The sequence below is a fragment of the Globicephala melas genome, chromosome 19 (assembly GCF_963455315.2).
Source record: "Globicephala melas chromosome 19, mGloMel1.2, whole genome shotgun sequence".
NCBI lineage: Eukaryota > Metazoa > Chordata > Mammalia > Artiodactyla > Delphinidae > Globicephala > Globicephala melas.
This window is the reverse complement of record NC_083332.1, coordinates 7355890-7373715: the sequence shown is the minus strand read 5'-3', so window position 1 is coordinate 7373715 and position 17826 is coordinate 7355890. Positions and strand designations below refer to the sequence as shown.

The 17826-nt window shown below is 53.7% G+C and overlaps 2 protein-coding genes across 4 annotated transcripts; one reads left to right on the top strand and one right to left on the bottom strand.

Annotated features, from left to right (window-relative positions):
• The first annotated feature begins 263 nt into the window (after positions 1-263).
• On the top strand, positions 264-1858 carry FTL (ferritin light chain). Its single transcript, XM_030873622.3, has 4 exons — positions 264-602; positions 768-914; positions 1265-1390; positions 1552-1858. Exons 1-4 carry the CDS (start codon positions 501-503, stop codon positions 1702-1704), a joined length of 528 nt encoding a protein of 175 aa, XP_030729482.3. The 5' UTR covers positions 264-500; the 3' UTR covers positions 1705-1858.
• Positions 963-17635, bottom strand: GYS1 (glycogen synthase 1). 3 transcript variants are annotated; one of them, XM_030873615.3, is made up of 16 exons: positions 17322-17635; positions 15751-15932; positions 13630-13821; positions 12569-12754; positions 12181-12325; positions 11252-11369; positions 10838-10958; positions 10420-10526; positions 9129-9188; positions 8960-9038; positions 7156-7269; positions 6748-6874; positions 5685-5780; positions 5331-5494; positions 4789-4869; positions 982-4624 (listed from the first exon to the last, which is right to left on the bottom strand). In XM_030873615.3, exons 1-16 carry the CDS (start codon positions 17437-17439, stop codon positions 4301-4303), a joined length of 2214 nt encoding a protein of 737 aa, XP_030729475.2. In that variant the 5' UTR covers positions 17440-17635; the 3' UTR covers positions 982-4300. The 3 variants fall into 3 exon arrangements, with proteins under 3 accessions (XP_030729476.2, XP_030729477.2, XP_030729475.2); XM_030873617.3 differs by lacking the exon at positions 15751-15932 and having other exon boundaries at positions 972-4624; XM_030873616.3 differs by lacking the exons at positions 10420-10526; positions 11252-11369 and having other exon boundaries at positions 963-4624.
• Between the last annotated feature and the right edge of the window lie 191 nt (positions 17636-17826).

The window sequence follows — 17826 nt, the reverse complement described above, 5'->3', positions numbered from 1 at the left end:
TGACTTCACAGAATTAGCCCCAGAGCTGTTGCATCCCGCGAAAACCCCCACCCCCCATTCCCCATTTCACAACAGCCGTCGCCTACAGGCGCGTGACTTCCCCACCTCCGGGGGGCGCGCGGTGTGTGTCTAGGAGTCCTATATGCTCCTGATTGGTCACGCGTGGGCTCCAGGCCCCGCCTCCCACCACCGCAGATTGGCCGATTGCTCTCCCTGGCCGTCCCACTTCCGAAGGCCTGCGCACTATAAAATAAGCCGCCTTGGCCACAGCAGTTTCCATTGCGCTCGGCGGTTCCCCGGATCTGTCTCTTGCTTCAACAGTGTTTGGACGGAACAGACCCAGGGTCGCCCTTTCTTCCAGCCTCCGACCACCCTCCAACCTTCGGAGTCCCACTCATCTATCCACCCTCCAACCTTCGGAGTCAGCCACTCAGCTGTCCTCGGTCACCGGGACCAGCCAACACCATTTTTTGAGCCGAACTCCTTATTACCGATCAACCATGAGCTCCCAGATTCGTCAGAATTATTCCACCGAGGTGGAGGCCGCCGTCAACCGCCTGGTCAACATGCATCTGCGGGCCTCCTACACCTACCTCTCTCTGGTGAGGGTCCCCAGGACGCCCCCAGCCCAAGTTCCCCTCAGCTGCGCACCTCCGGCCCTCTGCGCACGCGCTGGCCTTCTTTGTCCTGTTGGATAGTCGGAGGCGGAGTCCGCATGCCTGGCCTCGCCTCCTGCTAACCATTGTTCCCGCCATCTCTTCCCGCAGGGCTTCTATTTCGACCGCGACGATGTGGCTCTGGAGGGCGTGCGCCACTTTTTCCGCGAATTGGCCGAAGAGAAGCACGAGGGCGCCAAGCGTCTCTTGAAAATGCAAAACCAACGCGGCGGCCGCGCCCTCTTCCAGGACGTGCAGGTAAATAGTGTGTGGGCATTGGACTACATCTCCCAACAGTCCCTGCACTAGAGGCCCCTTGACTGTATTGGTTTAGGCACCGCGTAGGCCTCTCGGAGATTGAGTTCAGTCTTTTGTGGGTTATTACAGCTGGAGATCGAGGCGCACCCAGTTCTCCCAAGACGTGGCGGTCTAGAGCGCAGCGTGTAGTATCCTGGGACGTGTAGTTATAGGACACTGGGGAATGATAGATACAAACTCTTAGACGTTTTTTTCCGATTAAGCCCTCTACTCTCGCAACTACTGGAAAATTAGTTTGTAGTCCTTTCCAGAGTATGTGGCTAGTACTGAGCCGTTTGTTTTCGGTATAGAAGCCATCTCAAGATGAGTGGGGTAAAACTCAGGACGCTATGGAAGCCGCCATTAAAATGGAGAAGAACCTGAACGAGGCCCTTCTGGATCTGCATGCCCTGGCTTGTGCCCGCGCAGACCCCCACGTAAGTATCTCCAGTCATGTCTATGAGACCTTCCCTGGAATGATGCTTACATACGAAGCATTGGCCTCATTTGATTGGGCAGATTTCCTTCTGATCCTCCTTCCCCCATCTGTCACATTGTTAGATCTGTACGTGGCAACATTTTCTCTTTTATCACTCAGCTCTGCGACTTCCTGGAGAGCCACTTCCTAGATGAGGAGGTGAAACTCATCAAGAAGATGGGTGACCACCTGACCAACCTCCGCAGGCTGGCTGGTCCCCAGGCTGGGCTGGGCGAGTATCTCTTCGAAAGGCTCACCCTCAAGCATGATTAGGAGCCTCCGGAGCCCAGTGGCCTTTGAGGAGCCCCTCTGGTGTCAGGGCTTCTGCCTGAAGCCCCTCTCTGCAGCCAGTAGGCAGCTTGTTAACCACACTGGAGCCCTCTCCCAAGCCTTGGACCAAATGGAAACAATAAAGCTTTTTGCAGCAGCTAGTGGTTTTATGTGTGTATCCTGGGAAAAAAGGTGGGATCTGTTTTCACAAGGCTTCTGGCTGCATTGGGCTGGCAGGGAGAGAGGAGTTTGGCGCTCTACTTCTAAGACATAATAACACCTGTGGGATGTTGCTGTAGTGGGTTTTCTGCTTTGCCAGGCTGTTAACTGCCCCTCCTAAGATGGTAGAGCCCAGACTCCAGGGAGAGTCTAATAAAACCTGGGGTTGCTAGCTGGAAGCAGACAGCTGTTAAGGAGATCAGTAATGAGAAACCGGTTCACATGAGTTATGTTGCTAGGCACTTGCCAAGCTCTGAAAGTACTCTGCCTCAATTCTGGGAGGCTAAGTAGAAATGTGAGCTCCTTCACATGGGTAAGTTGAGACAAACTGTGTAAATTACCCATGGTAACCGGGAGGCACACCCAGGTCTGACCTCCAAAGGCTGTTTGTTACAGGTGTGGAATTCAAGGCACATAATAGGTAGAAACTGGCTAGTGGGTCTGAGCTGCTGAGGGCACATGATGTGAAAGAGGTGCTGAGCTAGGGGGTTCAGGGCTCAGCACAGACAGAAATGGGATGTGAAATTATCCAAATGGGAACTGAAGAAGCTTGAAGATGATGTAAGCAGCTGCTGGGTCCAAGCAATAAAACGATGCCAGCTCTGACCCCCCCACCCCATCCTATTTCTGGTAGCTGAATCTAAGAGGAAACGGCTGCTCAGCACCATGCCTCTCCTGCTGGTAACTGGTGGGGGAGGGGACCCGGGTGTCACAAACACTGCGGCTAACAGAGAGATGATCACACATCCAAATTCAGAGCTTTCTACTCCCCTGAAAAGCGATCGATTCAGAGATGCACGTGTAGCCTAGGGACGATTAGAACTGAAAGGAGAAAAAGATTTTTTTCCAGAGTGCTAGAAACATGCTCTAAGCCAGTGCTGTCCAACAGAACTTTTTGCAGTGATGGAAGTGTTCTGTATCTGTGCTGTCCAATAGGGTAGCCATGGGCCACGTGTGGCCACAGTGGCTGTTGAGCCCTTGCATATGGCTAGCGCTACTGAGGAATTTAAGAGCCTGAGGCAACTTTGCCACTTGCAAGTCGAGTCAAAAACAAGAGAGTTGCCTTCCTTTGAAATAACACTGGAATCCAGTGGCAATCCAAGTCTCTAAGACAGTAGAATGAGACAAGAGAACCGGGACCCAGCAGTGGGCAAAGGGAGGAATCAAGAGGTGAAGAGGGAAGGAAGAGGAGGGTGGGGCCAGGATTGAGGCCCACCAAGCCCTCCGGTCAGACTAGACCTGAGATTCTTAAATATAGATGTATTTTTTCATCTCTGGACACACTTCAATCACACCCTTTCTGCCCTCCCCCCTCCCAATTGCAAACCAAGGGCAGCAGACACAGCACAGCACACGTGAGGGGCCCCTCCCTTTCACCAAAGCTGGGGGCAGGGCACAGCTTAGGGATGGAAGAGCCTCGAGGTAAATATGGAGGTTCTAGAATCCAGTGGGCTGAGTTCTAGACCAGAGGGAAGGGACCAGGTTGCAGCAAAGTGGTAAGGTTCTAAATTTGGCAGCTGGGACCTAGAATCCAGTGGTTTCATGGTGGGTCTAGCGGTTGGGGGTTATGTGTGCAGGTACTGGGGAAGACAGCCAGTTGTCCTCAGCAGAGGGATTCCCTGTAGGGCGCAGGAGTTTAGAGATATGGGGAAGAGTTCAGACTCAGGGAAGAAGGAGTAGGGTCTGGTCCAGAAAGGCATCTAGACCAAGACAGCTTGTTCTCCAGTAGGAATGAGAAACCAAGTGGTTCTGCCCCCACTTGCTTGGCCAAAGTGCAGAGGAAGAAGGGAGCAGGGGTGGAGGGATCCTCCAGGCAGAGCCGGACACCCCAGGGAGGGCTAAATCACAGTAAACACGAGTGCACTGGCCTGGAGCCCGAGTTCTGGACTTAACCTGCATTAAGTCCCTGAAAGTGCCCCAGCTCTGGACTTGATTGTCTCATTAGCACGGACTGCACGTGGTTTCCAGTGCTTGGTGGCCCCGGGCCAGGCCTGGGCATGGCAGGCTCTGTATGCTGTAAAATTAGCAAGCCGCAAGGGGCTCAAGGAGCCCCAGCATAGAAGGCAACAGAGCAGGTTTCTGAAAACCTCTGGCACCACGGCAGGATAATGGCAGATTCCTGGCCTCTGGGATGGCCTGGGGGACTCCAGGGCACAGATTATGCATTCTGGAACCCAAGAAAGGCACGGCGTTGAGGATTCTGGAGTGTTTGGGATTTCGAGAGAGGAGCTAGAGGGGCTGGAGTGTATGGCGGAGGGGGTAGGGCTGTGGACCCCACAGAGGGCTAGGGATCTGGAGTGGAGTTTAGGGACAGCGCCATTCTGCATCCACCCTCAAGATAAGGGAGGCAGGGTTGGCAGGGGAGTGCGGGTCAGGGGACTTAGTTGCGCTCCTCGCCCAGGGAGCTGGCGGGGCTGAGGGGCTCGCTGGGGGTGCTGACTGAGCTGGAGGGCGCTGTGTCCACCGAGCCGCGCTTGCTCCCGCCGGTTGAGGACGTGCAGGAGGCGCGGCGCGGCCACTCCGGGGCGCGGATATTGCGCCGGTCCTTGGCAGCCTCCTCGTCCTCGTCGTAGCGCTCGCCATCTTCATCGGGTGGTCCGTCCCGGGGCTCCTCCTCATCCTCGCTCTGGTGCGGGCTGGAGTGTCTCGACAGTGAGGGCGATGGTGGCACTGAGGCTGGCCGCGGGTAGCGGTAGCCCTGGGTCTGCGTACGGAGGTGTGGGCACAAACCGCATAGTGAGCAGAGGCCTCTGCAGCCTGCCTGGGCGTCCAGCGTCCTTGAGGCCTTGCAACTCCAGGAGGGACACCCTACTTCACCCCACCCTTCTAGCTCCTGGCCCCCCCTAGAGAGACCCCGGATCCACTTACCGCATCAGCCTCGTGGGGCTCGTAGGTGAACTGTTCTGGAAAGGCCTTGGCCAGCGCCATGTGGCGCGCAGACATGTAGTACTTGTTGGGGGGAAAGAAGAGGAGTGGGCATCAGGGGGCAGGAGCCTGACCCCGCCCCCAGCAGGTTTGGAGGTGGGGTGAAGCCTGGTTACACGTTTTATGCAGATGAGCACAACCTGCGGTGGTTTCCAGTTGGCCCCTCTGCTAATCATCCATCTTTCAGGCTCCACCCCTTATGTAGATAAGCGGAGCTGTGAATGGACAGTCTCTGAGCCACACTCCTTTAACAGGGGCGGAATTCTCCAGTCAGGTACCTCTTTGGCCGCACCCTTATGCAAATAGAGAACTTCCCACCTCGGTGGTCTTCCAGTCTGAAAGTTGATTCTTTTCTTAAAGGGACAGCAAGCGTTACAAATAGGAAGAGACCATGCCCTTTGCGCCAGCTTTCGAGGCACGGGGAATCAGAGACCCAGAGCCGTAAGTGACTTATTCACAGCAGAGGACAGGGAGGGGAATTATACCCGGCCTAGGTATTTCCAGTCCAGAAGGTCGGAGAGGCGCTCCGTGCGGTTCCGCTGGATAATGCGCTGCCGCCGGCTCTGCTGGCAGAAACTGTAGAGGAAGGAGGTGAGCTGCGAGCAAGAATCATCCAGGCCTCGGAAACGCCGGTCCAGAATGTAGATGCCTGTCGGGGCCAGGAAGAGTCTCAGAAAACAGATTGGGGAAACCTTCATTGTCTCTGGGACTCTGCAGACACCAGGACGCCTCCTCCCACTGGGACTCAGGAGTCCACCCCCTCCTCTCTTAGTGACCCAAGAGACCACGCCCCTCCTTCCCAGGATCCAAGAGTCCCGGCTCTCATTCTGGGCGCTGACCGTAAGCTGAGGGGTCTGCGATGTGTTCCTCCATGAAGCAGCCGAAACCAGAAAGGTTGGTGGAGACACTGGGGATACCCATAACCGTGCACTCAGCTGCGGGAAGGCGTGAGAAAGGTCCGCTTAGCTTGCCCCTCTTTATTGCCTTAAATCCCAGTGAAAGCCCCAATGGCGCCCTCTATCGGCGCCTTTAATAAGAGCCGGGCGCTGTGCCGCGCAAGTCAGGAACCAGACAAATTAGGCTGTGCATTGAAGTATGATAGTCCCTATTCCTTAGAGGGGAAGCTACTAGGCTCAGAAAAGGGAATTCATTTGCCCCAAGGCCTCAGGGTAAGGAAGAGTCCATAATTGGGTAATAAGGATGCTAATTTATTGAGCACGGTATTCTGGGCCAATGTCTACCATTTTAATTTATCCTCATGACCTGTAAGACACTTTTTTGTGCCAGACTGCACTGTTTTGGTTGTCATAGCTTTATAGTCTGTTTTGACAAGAGGTAAGACAAGGTCTCTCATTATTACTATCACTGTGTACAGAGCACCTACTACACCTCGCTTACTCCCTTAAATAACGCTGAGAAATGCTTCAAGGAGTTTATTATAATTTTTATATAAGTGTTTCTAAAAACCTCTGTAAGCTGCAAAAGTTGGCACTACATATAACAAGGCTTATGGGAAAAATAGGGTTGGAGCTGGTCACACAAGACCTATGCACCATTTTAACCGTGGATGAAACTGGCAAACTTGTCAAATCACTCATCATTTAAGAAATATTACAGCAAATGTGGTATTTATTTTGCCTTAAAAACATATGAAAGTAGCTTGATTGTTAGAGAAGAAGCTGTGCATTTAGCTGTTGTTGTTTTGGGGAACCAAACAGTAGCAAATTGGGAGAAATCACGTGTGAACTCTGACATCAGCCCTCTAGTTACTCACATGAGCTACTGTGTCACAAAAACACATGAACAGACTTGTTTCCATTGTTCCTGTTTTGCAAAGGAGGAGTCTGGAGCTCAGGAAGGGCCAGTCCCTTGTGCTGAGATCACGCCAGACGCTGAACTCACCTGGTGTGTAGCCCCAAGGCTCATAGTAGGAGGGGAAGACGCCCAGGTGGCAGCCGCGGACAAACTCCTCATAGTCCACAGGGAGCAGGGGGCTCGTGGAGGAGAGGAACTCCGGGTGAAAAATCACCTGGCAGTGGAAAACAAGGGCTCAGCCCGAGCACCTTATTTAGCTACTCCCTGGGGATCCCAGAGAGGATGAAAAAGTTGTCTAAAGCCATACAAGACAGTGTCAGGACAAAGACTGGAATCCAAGTCTGCCTCAGAAGCAAAGGTTCTTTCTAAACATTGCAATCCTTTGACATACAGGGGAGATGGGGAATGTGAGGCTCAGGCTCCAGCCCCCATATCACCGCCCTCCCCAGCACCCCCCCCCAGCCATGCCCAACCCACCCTGGCCAGTGCCCTCACCTTGACCCTGTCGGCACTACTATTGAAGAGGCCAATTCGGCGGATGGTGGTCAAAATAGGATCTGAGGAGTCGTCCAGCATATTGTGGGTGCACACAGGAGGGAAAGACTGCCGCTGTAGGGGCCACAAGTGGGGTGGGGGGGTCAGGGAAGGGACAGAGGGCTTCCTACTTCCCCATGAGCCATGCTCATCCTGGGGATCTAAGGAGACAATTCCCATCAGGTTGTGGAGCAACAAACCCAAGAGATTACCAGGAGTTGTAGATTTCCTACTTGTCTCTATCTGTAAAGGTTTTCTTTTCCCTTTAACCACCATAAGCCGAAAAGAAACTACAATCCCAGCTCTCTTAGAGGCAGAGCCAGTGCCAGTGTTAACATGCCTCATAGACTAGAGGGAGTTGTAGCTATCTTGTTCTGTACTCTGGGCTTTCATCAAAGAAACCCAAAGGGACTGTAACTCCCAGCAGTTGATGGGGGCTGTGCCTTTCAGGGGCTGCTTGCCGGAAGTTATAGTTTTCTTATGAAAATCCTGGATCTCTTTCTCTCCAAGTTCCTTTTACTCTCCATCCTGTATTCTCTCCACCTCCACCCTCAAAAGAGGCCCAAAGAAACCACAATTCCCAAGAGCCACTGGAGGAAGACAGAGCTAGTGTGATAGCAGTCCCAGGGGCTGCTGGGATATATAGTTCTTTGCAGCTGTCCCATTATTCCTCTCATTAAAAGATCTACTCATCTTCAGTTTACTGACTCCAGGAGCCCAGGAAACTACAACTCCCAGCAGCCCCATGGCAGAAACATCCTCAGTGAGGACGACTGCCTTAGGAACTACTGGAAATTATAGTTTGGCCAAAAACAATTCACACCTTGTTTGTGCAACTTGGCTGTCTTGGTTTCCATTCCCTAGGATTGGGGGAAATCACCAACCCTGACTATAGGTACAAAAAACCCTTGACTCCAGATAATAAAAGAACTCTAATTCCCAGAAGTTTCTGGGGCAAGGGAAGAGTCAAGGTAGCAGAAAGCCCTGGGGGCTGCTGGGAGTTGTGGTTCTCATTTTGTGACTGCTAATTTTCTCTAAGGTTTCCCACCCATCCGATTAACCCCAGGTATCTAAAGAAGCTACAACTCCCAGGGGTATTTGGAGGCTAAGACACAACCAGTGGGATAAGAAACAGTAGCTGCTGAAAGTTTTCAACGTTCTTCAGTGAATAACTGTTGTTTTTGTTGTTTTTTCTTCTTCTTTGATCGCACCATGCGGCACGTGGGATCTTAGTCCCCAACCAGGGATCGAACCCGCACCCCCTGTATTTGAAGCACAGAGTCTTAACCCCTGGACTGCCAGGGAAGTCCCGAAATAATTTTTTTAGCTGACCTGGCTCTATCCCTAGAGGCCCAACAAAACTACCACTCCCAGCAGTCTCTGGGGGAAGAGGTGGAGGTAGCTTGCAGCAAGGCCCAGGGTTAGCTGGGAGTTGCAGCTCTCCTTTTGTGGCTATCTTGACTTTAGTTCAAGGTCCCTTCCACCTTTTGTTCATGGATCCCCAAGGACTCAAAGAAACTACAACTCCCAGAAGCCTCTGTGGCAGAATAAGCTGTGGGAAAGCAGGCTGCCCTAAAGGCTTCTGGGAATTCAAGTTCTACCAGTCAGCTCACACACACCCTTCTGACTTCAGAATTGATTCCTTGAATAAGGACTGCCAACAAAGCAGAACTCCCAGCCATCTCTGGGGTCAGAGCTAACACGGCAAGCTGCCTCCAGGGCTCCTGGGAATCGCCATCTTTCGACTCAGGAGTCCAAACCATACCTGCGTGGCAAAGATGGCTCTCTTCATCATAGTGAAGTCCTCCTTGTCCAGCATCTTGTTCATGTCTGGGAGGCTCCCCCTGTAAGGTGAGCAGTGGGATGCATCTGAGAATGGGTGATGAGAGGGTTTAGAGCCCAGGAGGATGCAGGGCTGAGGGCGGGACACTCACACCAGCAAGGATTCATAAAGCTTCCTCCCAAACTTCTCCTTCACTGTGTTGGCCGTATCCCTGGAAGGAGCAGAGCGACAACATCACTTATAGACCAGCTGCCATTTATTGTTAGGCTTCTGGGGCAGCTGGGAAGTTGAAGTCTGAGCAGAGAAGCTCTGGATATTTCTGGCTGGAGGATGGAGACTCAGGGAATAGGCCCTGGAAGGCTCGGATCCCTTGTGCTTTGCATCAGCTCTGCGGCCAGGGACAGGTGGCCTTCCCTCTCTGACTTCAATGCCTCATCTGTCAGATGGGGATAAAAATAGAAGCAACCTCAAAGGTTTGCAGTGAGAATTCGATGAGGTCATGACAAAAAGTGCACAGTGCCCATCACACAGTGAGCCTTCCAAAAATGTCAGCTATTATTAGGACTTAGGCTAGTCCTGGTAGTCGTGATGCTAAGCCCCATTTTATAAAAAGGGAAAATTACATTCTGAGAGAGGAAAATGTATGGACACAAGTAAAGCTAGCAAAGAGTGCCACCCTACAACTTCATTGACATTCCTCTGTTCATGGTCCTCTCGTAGCTCTAGCCTCATTTTCTACCCCATCTCCCTAGGGTACTCTGCTTCAGCCCCGCTGGCTTCCTTGCTGTTTCTCAAACATGCCTCAGGGCCTTTGCACTTGCCATTCCCTCTGCCTGAAATGCTGTTCCCCAGATACACATAGGGTTTCCTCCCTTGTTTCCTCTCTTGGTCTCTACTTGCTGGCACTTACTCAGTGTGGCCTGTCCTGACAACCCTGTCTCATATTCCAGTCCTGCTTTTTTTTGGCCAGAGCACTTTCTATAGAACTTTCTAGAACGTGAACACAGTAAGGGCAGGGATTTTATCTTTCTGCCTCACAGCTGTGTTCCCAGTGCCTAGAACAGCACCTGGCACGCAGTAGGAGCTCAAGAAATAGCTGATGGCTAATAGGTGTTTTTTACAGATGAGGAAACTGAGGCTTGAAGACGGGGAGTGGTTTGCCTAAAGTCACAAAGCCAGAGCAGGACAGGGGCATGAGCGGGATCTCGCCAGCTTGATACCAGAGCCCTGGTCATGCTGTCACACTTGTCCTGCCTGCGACTGCGACTTCGTACTGCCCCCGAGTTGCAGGCATCTGGAGCAAGTAACTTTGCTGGGAATCAGGTGGGGGATGGGTTGATCATATCACAGATGACAAAACTGAGACTCCAGGAGAAACAGGGGACCCAAAGCACACAGCTGGGAGTGGGAGCGGCAGGGATGCCGGGCTGAGGGCTGCTGACCAAAGCTGCTTGCGCACGGCTTGGCCCTTAAGGGTTTCCACGTTGAAATTGTTGGTCCGAGCTGGCATGATGAAGAAGGCAACCACTGTCTGCTCGCTGCCATTCACCTGGGGCAGAGGAAAGGGAGGGTGTGTGTGTGTGTGTGTGTGCGCGTGTGAGTGTGTGAGGCTCACATGGGAGAAGGCTGTCCCACCCTTTGCCACCCCCCAAGACCACGAGGACCCTGCCATGCCCCTCACTGTCAAGGAGAATTATAGGACAGAGCTACCATTCCCACGGGGACTCTGATCTTCTTTCTGGGTCCCTACACTCCTGTTTTACACATGGGTTTCCCTGCCCCCACCTCCCAGGTCTCCGTTCTCCCCAGTCATGTACTGATTTTCTCATCCTCCTTGTCCCCTTGCAGCCCAGGCCTTACTCTGAGCAGATAGTTGAGCCGGGCCAAGGCCTCCAGGAAGACATCGGCCCCCTTGTTGGAGAATTCATAGCGGCCAGCGATAAAGAAGTACAAGGTCTTGTCCAAGTTGAAGTCCAGGTGCCTAAAGAAGCCACAACACAGGGTGAAGCCAAGACCCTCACCCACTAGCCCCAGCCTTGAAACTACAAACCCCAGAAGCCACAGGGGCAAAGAACATCTTAGGACAGAGGCATCATGGAAACTCCTGGGAATTGTTCTTTTCTCCTTAGATGGGGATTTCCTTAAATACTCAGCCATTGTTCTGGCGCTCAAGAACTCAAGAGGCTGAGTCTTCAGCTGTCCCCTCTGCTGGCCCCAGGAGTCTGGGTTCCCAACCACCCTCTCTCTCAAGACCTAGGTATCTGGCCTACATACCCATAAAAATGGCCCCGCACAAACTCCTGGATTCGAGCCTTGCTCTGAGCATGGAGGTTCTGGAACTCATGCATGGCAGAGAATTTCTTCACATTCAGTCCATTGGGGGTCACGATATCTGGGATTGGGGGAGAAGGTCCCACATTTCATTTCTTCATTTCTTCGTTCAGATCAATGTGGCTGAATGAATAAATGAAGGAAAGACCCCTTTCCTTTCACGATGTCTTTGTTTCAGTAGCTCCCCAGTGAGCTCCTGTGGTGACCCAGCTGCCCTGCCACTCAGATACCTTCTTGCCCAATATTGCTCCCATCAGCCCCTGTGAATGGCTAACCAGACAGGGAACAGAGCAACATCGGGGCTTCTGGGAGTTGTAGCTCTTTTGTTTCCCCTATGCCACCCTGAGCTGGGGGAATGAGTCAATGTCCCCATCCTGCTTCTCTATCTTCAAGCCTCTTTTAGGGCCCCAACCATTTCCTATTATCATAGAAATTAAAGCATATCAGTGAAAAACTATAACCTCCATCAGCTCCTGGGGCAAAATTCCAGGAATATAAGGAGCTAGACAGCCAGAGGTATTCTGGGAGTTATAGTTCTCACCTTATACCCAATGAGAATGGATGCTATAGTTTGGGAAGAATAACTGGTTCCAACACTGCTTTTCTCAAAAACAAAATGCAAGGAACCTCCTTCCTCTTTCAGAAGACCAATATCTACATTAGCCAGTAAAAGAATTTTACCATTTCTGAAATTAAAGAAACTACACTTCCCATTAGCCTCTAGGGCATGCAGCCAGGCAGCCTCATATTCAGGTCACCAACCTAGGGCATTTTAGGAGTTGTAGTTCTCTGCTCTTTACAGCAAAAACATTGCAACAGGCCTTGGCATAGACTACCTCGCTTACGTCTACAGACCCAGGCCTATTTCCTACCTGGTTTCCTTTTGAGTAGGTGCTGAGCCTCAATGGCGGTAATCTGGGACACGGTAGTGAAGACATGAGCGCAGTGGGCTGCTGCCCGCTCCATGCAGTAGCGGTGATAGATTTGCCTCTCACCTGCTTCTTTGTCCACGTTGAACTGGGTAGGGAGGGAGGGCAATCAGGTTAGAAGAACTGGGGAGAAGACAGGCGGTCCAGACTCCAGGGTCTTAGGGGAGATTGGGCCATGAAGCTGGACTCCTGGGCCTGAGGGTGGAGGGGGTTGGGGACTTGGATTCCTGGGTCCTGGGGGAAGAGGGAACTTGATCCCCTTGGGCTTTGCAGACAGCCTCGGGCTGTCCTGAAATATTGGCAACTCCCATCTGCCATGCTCCCAGCTCACATTCTCCAGGTTGTTGTAGAAGTCCACGGCACCAGCACACAGGTATCGCCCCAGCAGCGTGGCGTGGGTCGTGAAGATGGTAGCCACGGGCAGCCGCCGGGCACGGCACAGGCAGAGCCCGATGCCCGCCAACCACTCATGGAAGTGTGCAACCACATGTGGTTTCTCCTCGCTCTGGGCCAGGAACTGTGGGGCAATAGGGATAGGGAGACACACATGTGTCTCCATGTGTGTTGTGAAGACAACCAGCAATCCCCAACGTGGATGAGGAAGCAGGGGAGAGGTCAATCTATCCCCACAACCGCACAGAGTGGGTGGTGACCCATTGCAATCCCCATGGGACAAGGAGCTCTAAATCCTTAAGGCAGCCAGACTAGCTAGCTGACTTCATTCCCAGAGGCTGATGGGAGCTGTGTTTTTTTGACCAACCTTCGAAGTCCCAGAAGGGCTGAATTGGAAAGACCAAAGTTTTAGTGTCCCCAAGTCCTGAACACAATTCCTGGACACCTTTTATGTCAATCAAGAGTAGACCTGTACTGGATACTGGTTGAAGGACTACAACTCCCAGAATGCCCTAGGAGCGGCCAATTCATAAACTGTCCCAGGGTATGGGAAACAAGTTTCTTGAGCCTTTTAAAACCTAAGAGAGGGTCCGAATTGCGGTTCCTGGTTCTCAGATAGGCTGGGGATTCCCAAACATCCGGGGACTCATCTGAGAGCCAAGTCCCGCCCATATTAGAGAACTACAACTCCCAGAACTCCCTGGGGGGGGTGAGCCCTCCCGTCAAGCCAGCCTCCCCAAGAGCTAATGGCTTAGAATTCCTATATTTGGAAGACTGGAGTGAATGAACCTGGGGTTGGGAGACTGGGTCTTTGAGGAAAGAAGAATCTTGGCCCCTGGATGTCCATATTGCCAGAGAGCAGAGCTAATCCTCGGTTTAAAGGACTACAACTCCCAGAATGCTCTGGGAGACACTGGCCACCCTCTGGCCTCGGATGGCCATTGTAATTTTGGGCCTGGGGTCGAAAGGAGTGACAAGGGGATTGGCAGTGGGGCCTACCTCACCCAGGAACCAGGTGGTGAGGAAACCAAAAAGGACGGCGTCGTTGCCTTCCCGGTCATACCAGGGCACCCCGATGTTGCACGTGTCCCATAGCTCCCCCTTCCAGCGCTCCAGGGCCCAGGCTGAGGCCCCCACGTCGAGGAGCACCACCAGGGGGCCCCCCTCGATCAGCCAGCGCCCGAAATACACCTGCAGGGGGACACAGGGAGGCTTAGGGTTTTGGCCACCTGTCTCTGGACACAGCAACTGCGTTTCTCCCATCCCCAGGGAGACGTCTGGGTTCATGGCCTCAGTGCTTCTACCTTCTGTTTCTGTATCTGCTGCTAATTTCTCACCTACTGCCTTATTTCTCTATTTGCCATTAGTTATTCCCACCACAATTTTTTCCCATCTCGGCTGCAGCATCTCCCTATCCCTTGCTTAGTTTCTCTAACAGTTGCCTCTCTTCTCTACTTATAAACCCACATTGCACGTGTCCTGTCTCTGTGCCCCCACTGCCTTATTTCTCCACCCTGCTAATCATTTCTCCAGCTCGCTGCCTTGCTTCTGTGTTCGCTGCCACATTTCTCTCACCAACCATAATGCTGCTTTCTCCCATTATCTTTCCTTTCTGCCGCTCACTCCTTGTACTGGCTCCTTCTTCTTCCACTCGCTCCCTTGTTTCTGATCCTTTCGCCATATATTTGTCACCTGCTTCCTCTTTTCTCTGCCCATAGGCCCATCTTGTACTTTGCAGCCTCATTTCTAACACTGCCCACCCACTTTCCGTGCATGGGGGCCACATTTTTCTACCCACTGCTGTGTTTCTAAGCCTCGTGGTCGCATTTCTGGCCCTGCCACGTTTCATTGATCTGTTGCTTTCCTCCTGAGACCGTGATCCAGATTTTGGGCCTGCTGCCAGATTTTGGGCCGAAAAGCCGTCCTACTCATCCCCAACCTGGCTTTTCCCGGCTTTAGGCGCCTGACCCCCTATGCTCCTCCCCCTCCCAGCTGTTGTCTGCCCTTTTGCTGGGGGGGCTATTCTTAGGCCCCCAGCACATGGACAGCAGCTGCCATGGGGGAGGGACTGGGCCGCCCTAGGGTTCCTTAGGGACACAGTCCCGTCTAACTGGACTCCAGACCCCACCCCAAATCAGAGGCTGTGAATGAATGAAGGCAGCATTGTACCTCTCCCTCCCAGACCCAAATGTCTGCACCTCAGCCCTGCTGCCTTATGGCCCTCTCCCTGGGGGACAGCCACCTCTCTGTCCTCATCCTTCAATTCTCAGCGGGTGCCTGGGACTCTCCCCTCCTCCTTTTAATTCCTGGCTGCGCATCCAAAACTCTGTCCCCTGGGTTTGCCTGCCTACCTCTCCTCCCTTCCTCAATATTCCATCTTCCTCTCTCCTTCGAGATCCTTCTCTCTAAAACATCAGGCTACCTCTTTTCTGTATCTGGACTCTGTCTATCTCCCTATTGCTCTAACCACTGGGGCCACCATCACTTTTTGGAACACTCAGCCTCTCTCCATTACCTGCCTGTCCACCTCAGTCTGCAAGTGTGGCTGCTTTCAGTAATAATGATGATGATAATAATAACCACGACAACACCTCAGAGCTCACAGACAGTACTAACTGCATGCCAGGTCCTGGGCTGAACACTTTTTATGAACTATTTCATCCTCCCAGGAAACCTATAAAGCGGATGCTATTAGCATGTTCATTCGCCAAGGTCACAAGGCAGGAAGCAGAGAAGGCGAATTTGAACTTCAGGCTCCAGAACTCCTGCTCTGGCCTCCTGCCTCAACCCCAAGCCCACCTCCCCTGGGTTTTGTCTGGCTGTCCATCTAGCTCTTTTCCTCTCTCTGGATCTGAGGATCTTGGCCTCTTGGGACCATCTTTCAGTCTGTCTCATACCTGCTGTCTGTCAGTCCATTCACCAATGTCTTAGAGCTGGGGGTTCACCCACTCACTTCACGGGGTCCTGCATCTGTCTGAGTGTCTGTCAGATATCTGCCCGGGAAAGTGCTGGGCCATCCTGAGTTTCTGTCCATGCCTCCCTCTCTCCCTGGGGCTGTCCATCCCCTGCTCCTTCTCTTGCTGCTGCCCCCACCCTGCCCTCAGCCGGGCCATGTCCCACCTTGCAGCCCTTGCTGTTCATGGAGTCCAGCGTCCTCTTCAGGGCTGGGGTCGGGGGCTCGAGCAGTTCCACCTGGGTCCTCACGCCCTGCTCCGTGTACGGTCCCACCAGGTAGTAGTTGTCGCCCCACTCATCCCCTGTCACCTTCGCCTTCGTCTGCAGCACCGTGTAGATGCCACCCACTGTGGGCAGAGGTCCACAGATCTGGGGCCTGGGGCGGGGTGGGGGGTGGGGCCACGGGAGCCCCGGACCTCCGGCTCAGAGGGAAAAGGGGCCTGGGAGCCCACACTTCAGAGTCAGAGGAAGGAGGGGAGAGGGCAGTGGTGGACAGTACTCCTGGGTCTATGGGAGAAGGGGGCTGGGGTCGGGACTTGAAGGGAGGAGGGTGCTGAGTCTGAGAGAAGGGGCTGGGGGCCTAGGCTTCTAGGTGTGAGGGAATTAGGGGCTGGGGCTGAGGAGGACATAACCTGACAAGGGTTATTAGGGCCTAGCTTCTTGAGTTCCCAGCTTACAGGAGCTGGATTTAAATTCCCAGTCAGGCTCCAGGACACAGTAAGGGAGAATCCCTCTTCGTGGCCTCATTTAGGTTCTCGGAGTTGCCCCAAAGAAGCCAGAGCTGTTATTCCTCACCCGCCACGGACTCTGCCGACCTGTCCCTCAGTTCCCTCTCCCTACATGGGGACACAGGCATGCAGGGCCCTGCCCCTCCCATGACTCCACTCCAGACCCAGGAGTCTGGGCCTCCAGCCTCCTTACCTCCTGAAGCCTGGGCCCTGGAGATCCATGTCTCCATGTTCACAGACCTCCCCTTTCTCTCCCAAGACTCAGCAAAGCAAAATCCCAGCTCCCTTTGTTCTGTGGAGCTAGACTAGCTCTTGGGATTCCAGCCCCAGCCTTCTCCAAACCCAGAACCTCAGGCCCTTTGGAGCCCAGAACCCAGAAATCCAGGCCCCCAGCCACTCCCAACCCAGGGCCCAGCCCCTGACCAGCTTAGGACTTCCCAGCCTTTCCCCATTCCTGCGCGCATGTCTCTGAGGCTACAGGCTCCTCTACTCCTAAGAACCCAGAGCTCAGGCCCTCAGAACCCAGGCATCCAGGCCTTAACTCTCTCTCACTCTAGGATCTAAGAATTAGGGTCTCCAGCCCCTTAACATCTTTACTCTCAAATGACCAGTTCCCCAAATTCTCCCACCACGATTCACGCATCGTATCTCCAAGTGGGCTCTCTCCCAAATCCGGAGTTACATCCCAAGACCCTTCCCCCTAGGGCCACAGTTCTGAAGTGCAAAACCCCTCCCCCCATCTCCTTCCCTATTGAGGACCCAGGTCTCTGGTCTTTTTTCATTTTAGCCCCCTCACCCCTAGGACCCAGGACCTGGGTTTCCAACCTCCTTTCATCTTAGGCGACTCATCCCCTCCCTCCAGGGCCCAGGAGACAAACTCCAGTCCCTCCCCAAGGACACAGGAGTCACAGGCTCCTTGCCCAGGACCCAAGAGTCATGCCATGCAGCCTCGTTACCCCCATCCCCGACTGCCCTTCTCGTCCGGGTCCCTCCGCCCGGCGTGCTCACCCTTGTTGGCCACCTCCCAGGCCACCTCAAAGAGCACTGTGTTCTCGAGGTCGAATTCATCGTCCCAATCCTCCAGTCCTGGCAGTGAGGACACGGACAAACTGCGGTTTAGAGGCATGGCCGACGCGGTTAGAGGGCTCCGGGGGCCACAGGTGGGGGCCCCAGAGGTGTCTGAGGAATGCACTGGGCAGGGCGCTGGGCCAGGTAGCTGGTGCCCGACGGGAAGCTTGCACCACCCTCAGCTTCCTATTGCACGACCGCACTACCGCCTGGAGCGCTCGAACCGGGGCCGAAGGCGGCCGCAGCGTCACTGAGCCCAGTGGGTTTCCTGCAGTGAAACCTTGCGGCCACCAGGAGGCGGTGCCCGCCCCCCGGCCAGCGCCATTGGTCTGCGCCCGGGGGCGGGGCTCCCGCGTCTCTCATTGGTGAACAGTGCAGGGTTCGCTCAGCCCCGCCCCCGCCTTGGCTGTTGGTGCGAGCTCCAGTGGGCGCTAGCTGATTGGCC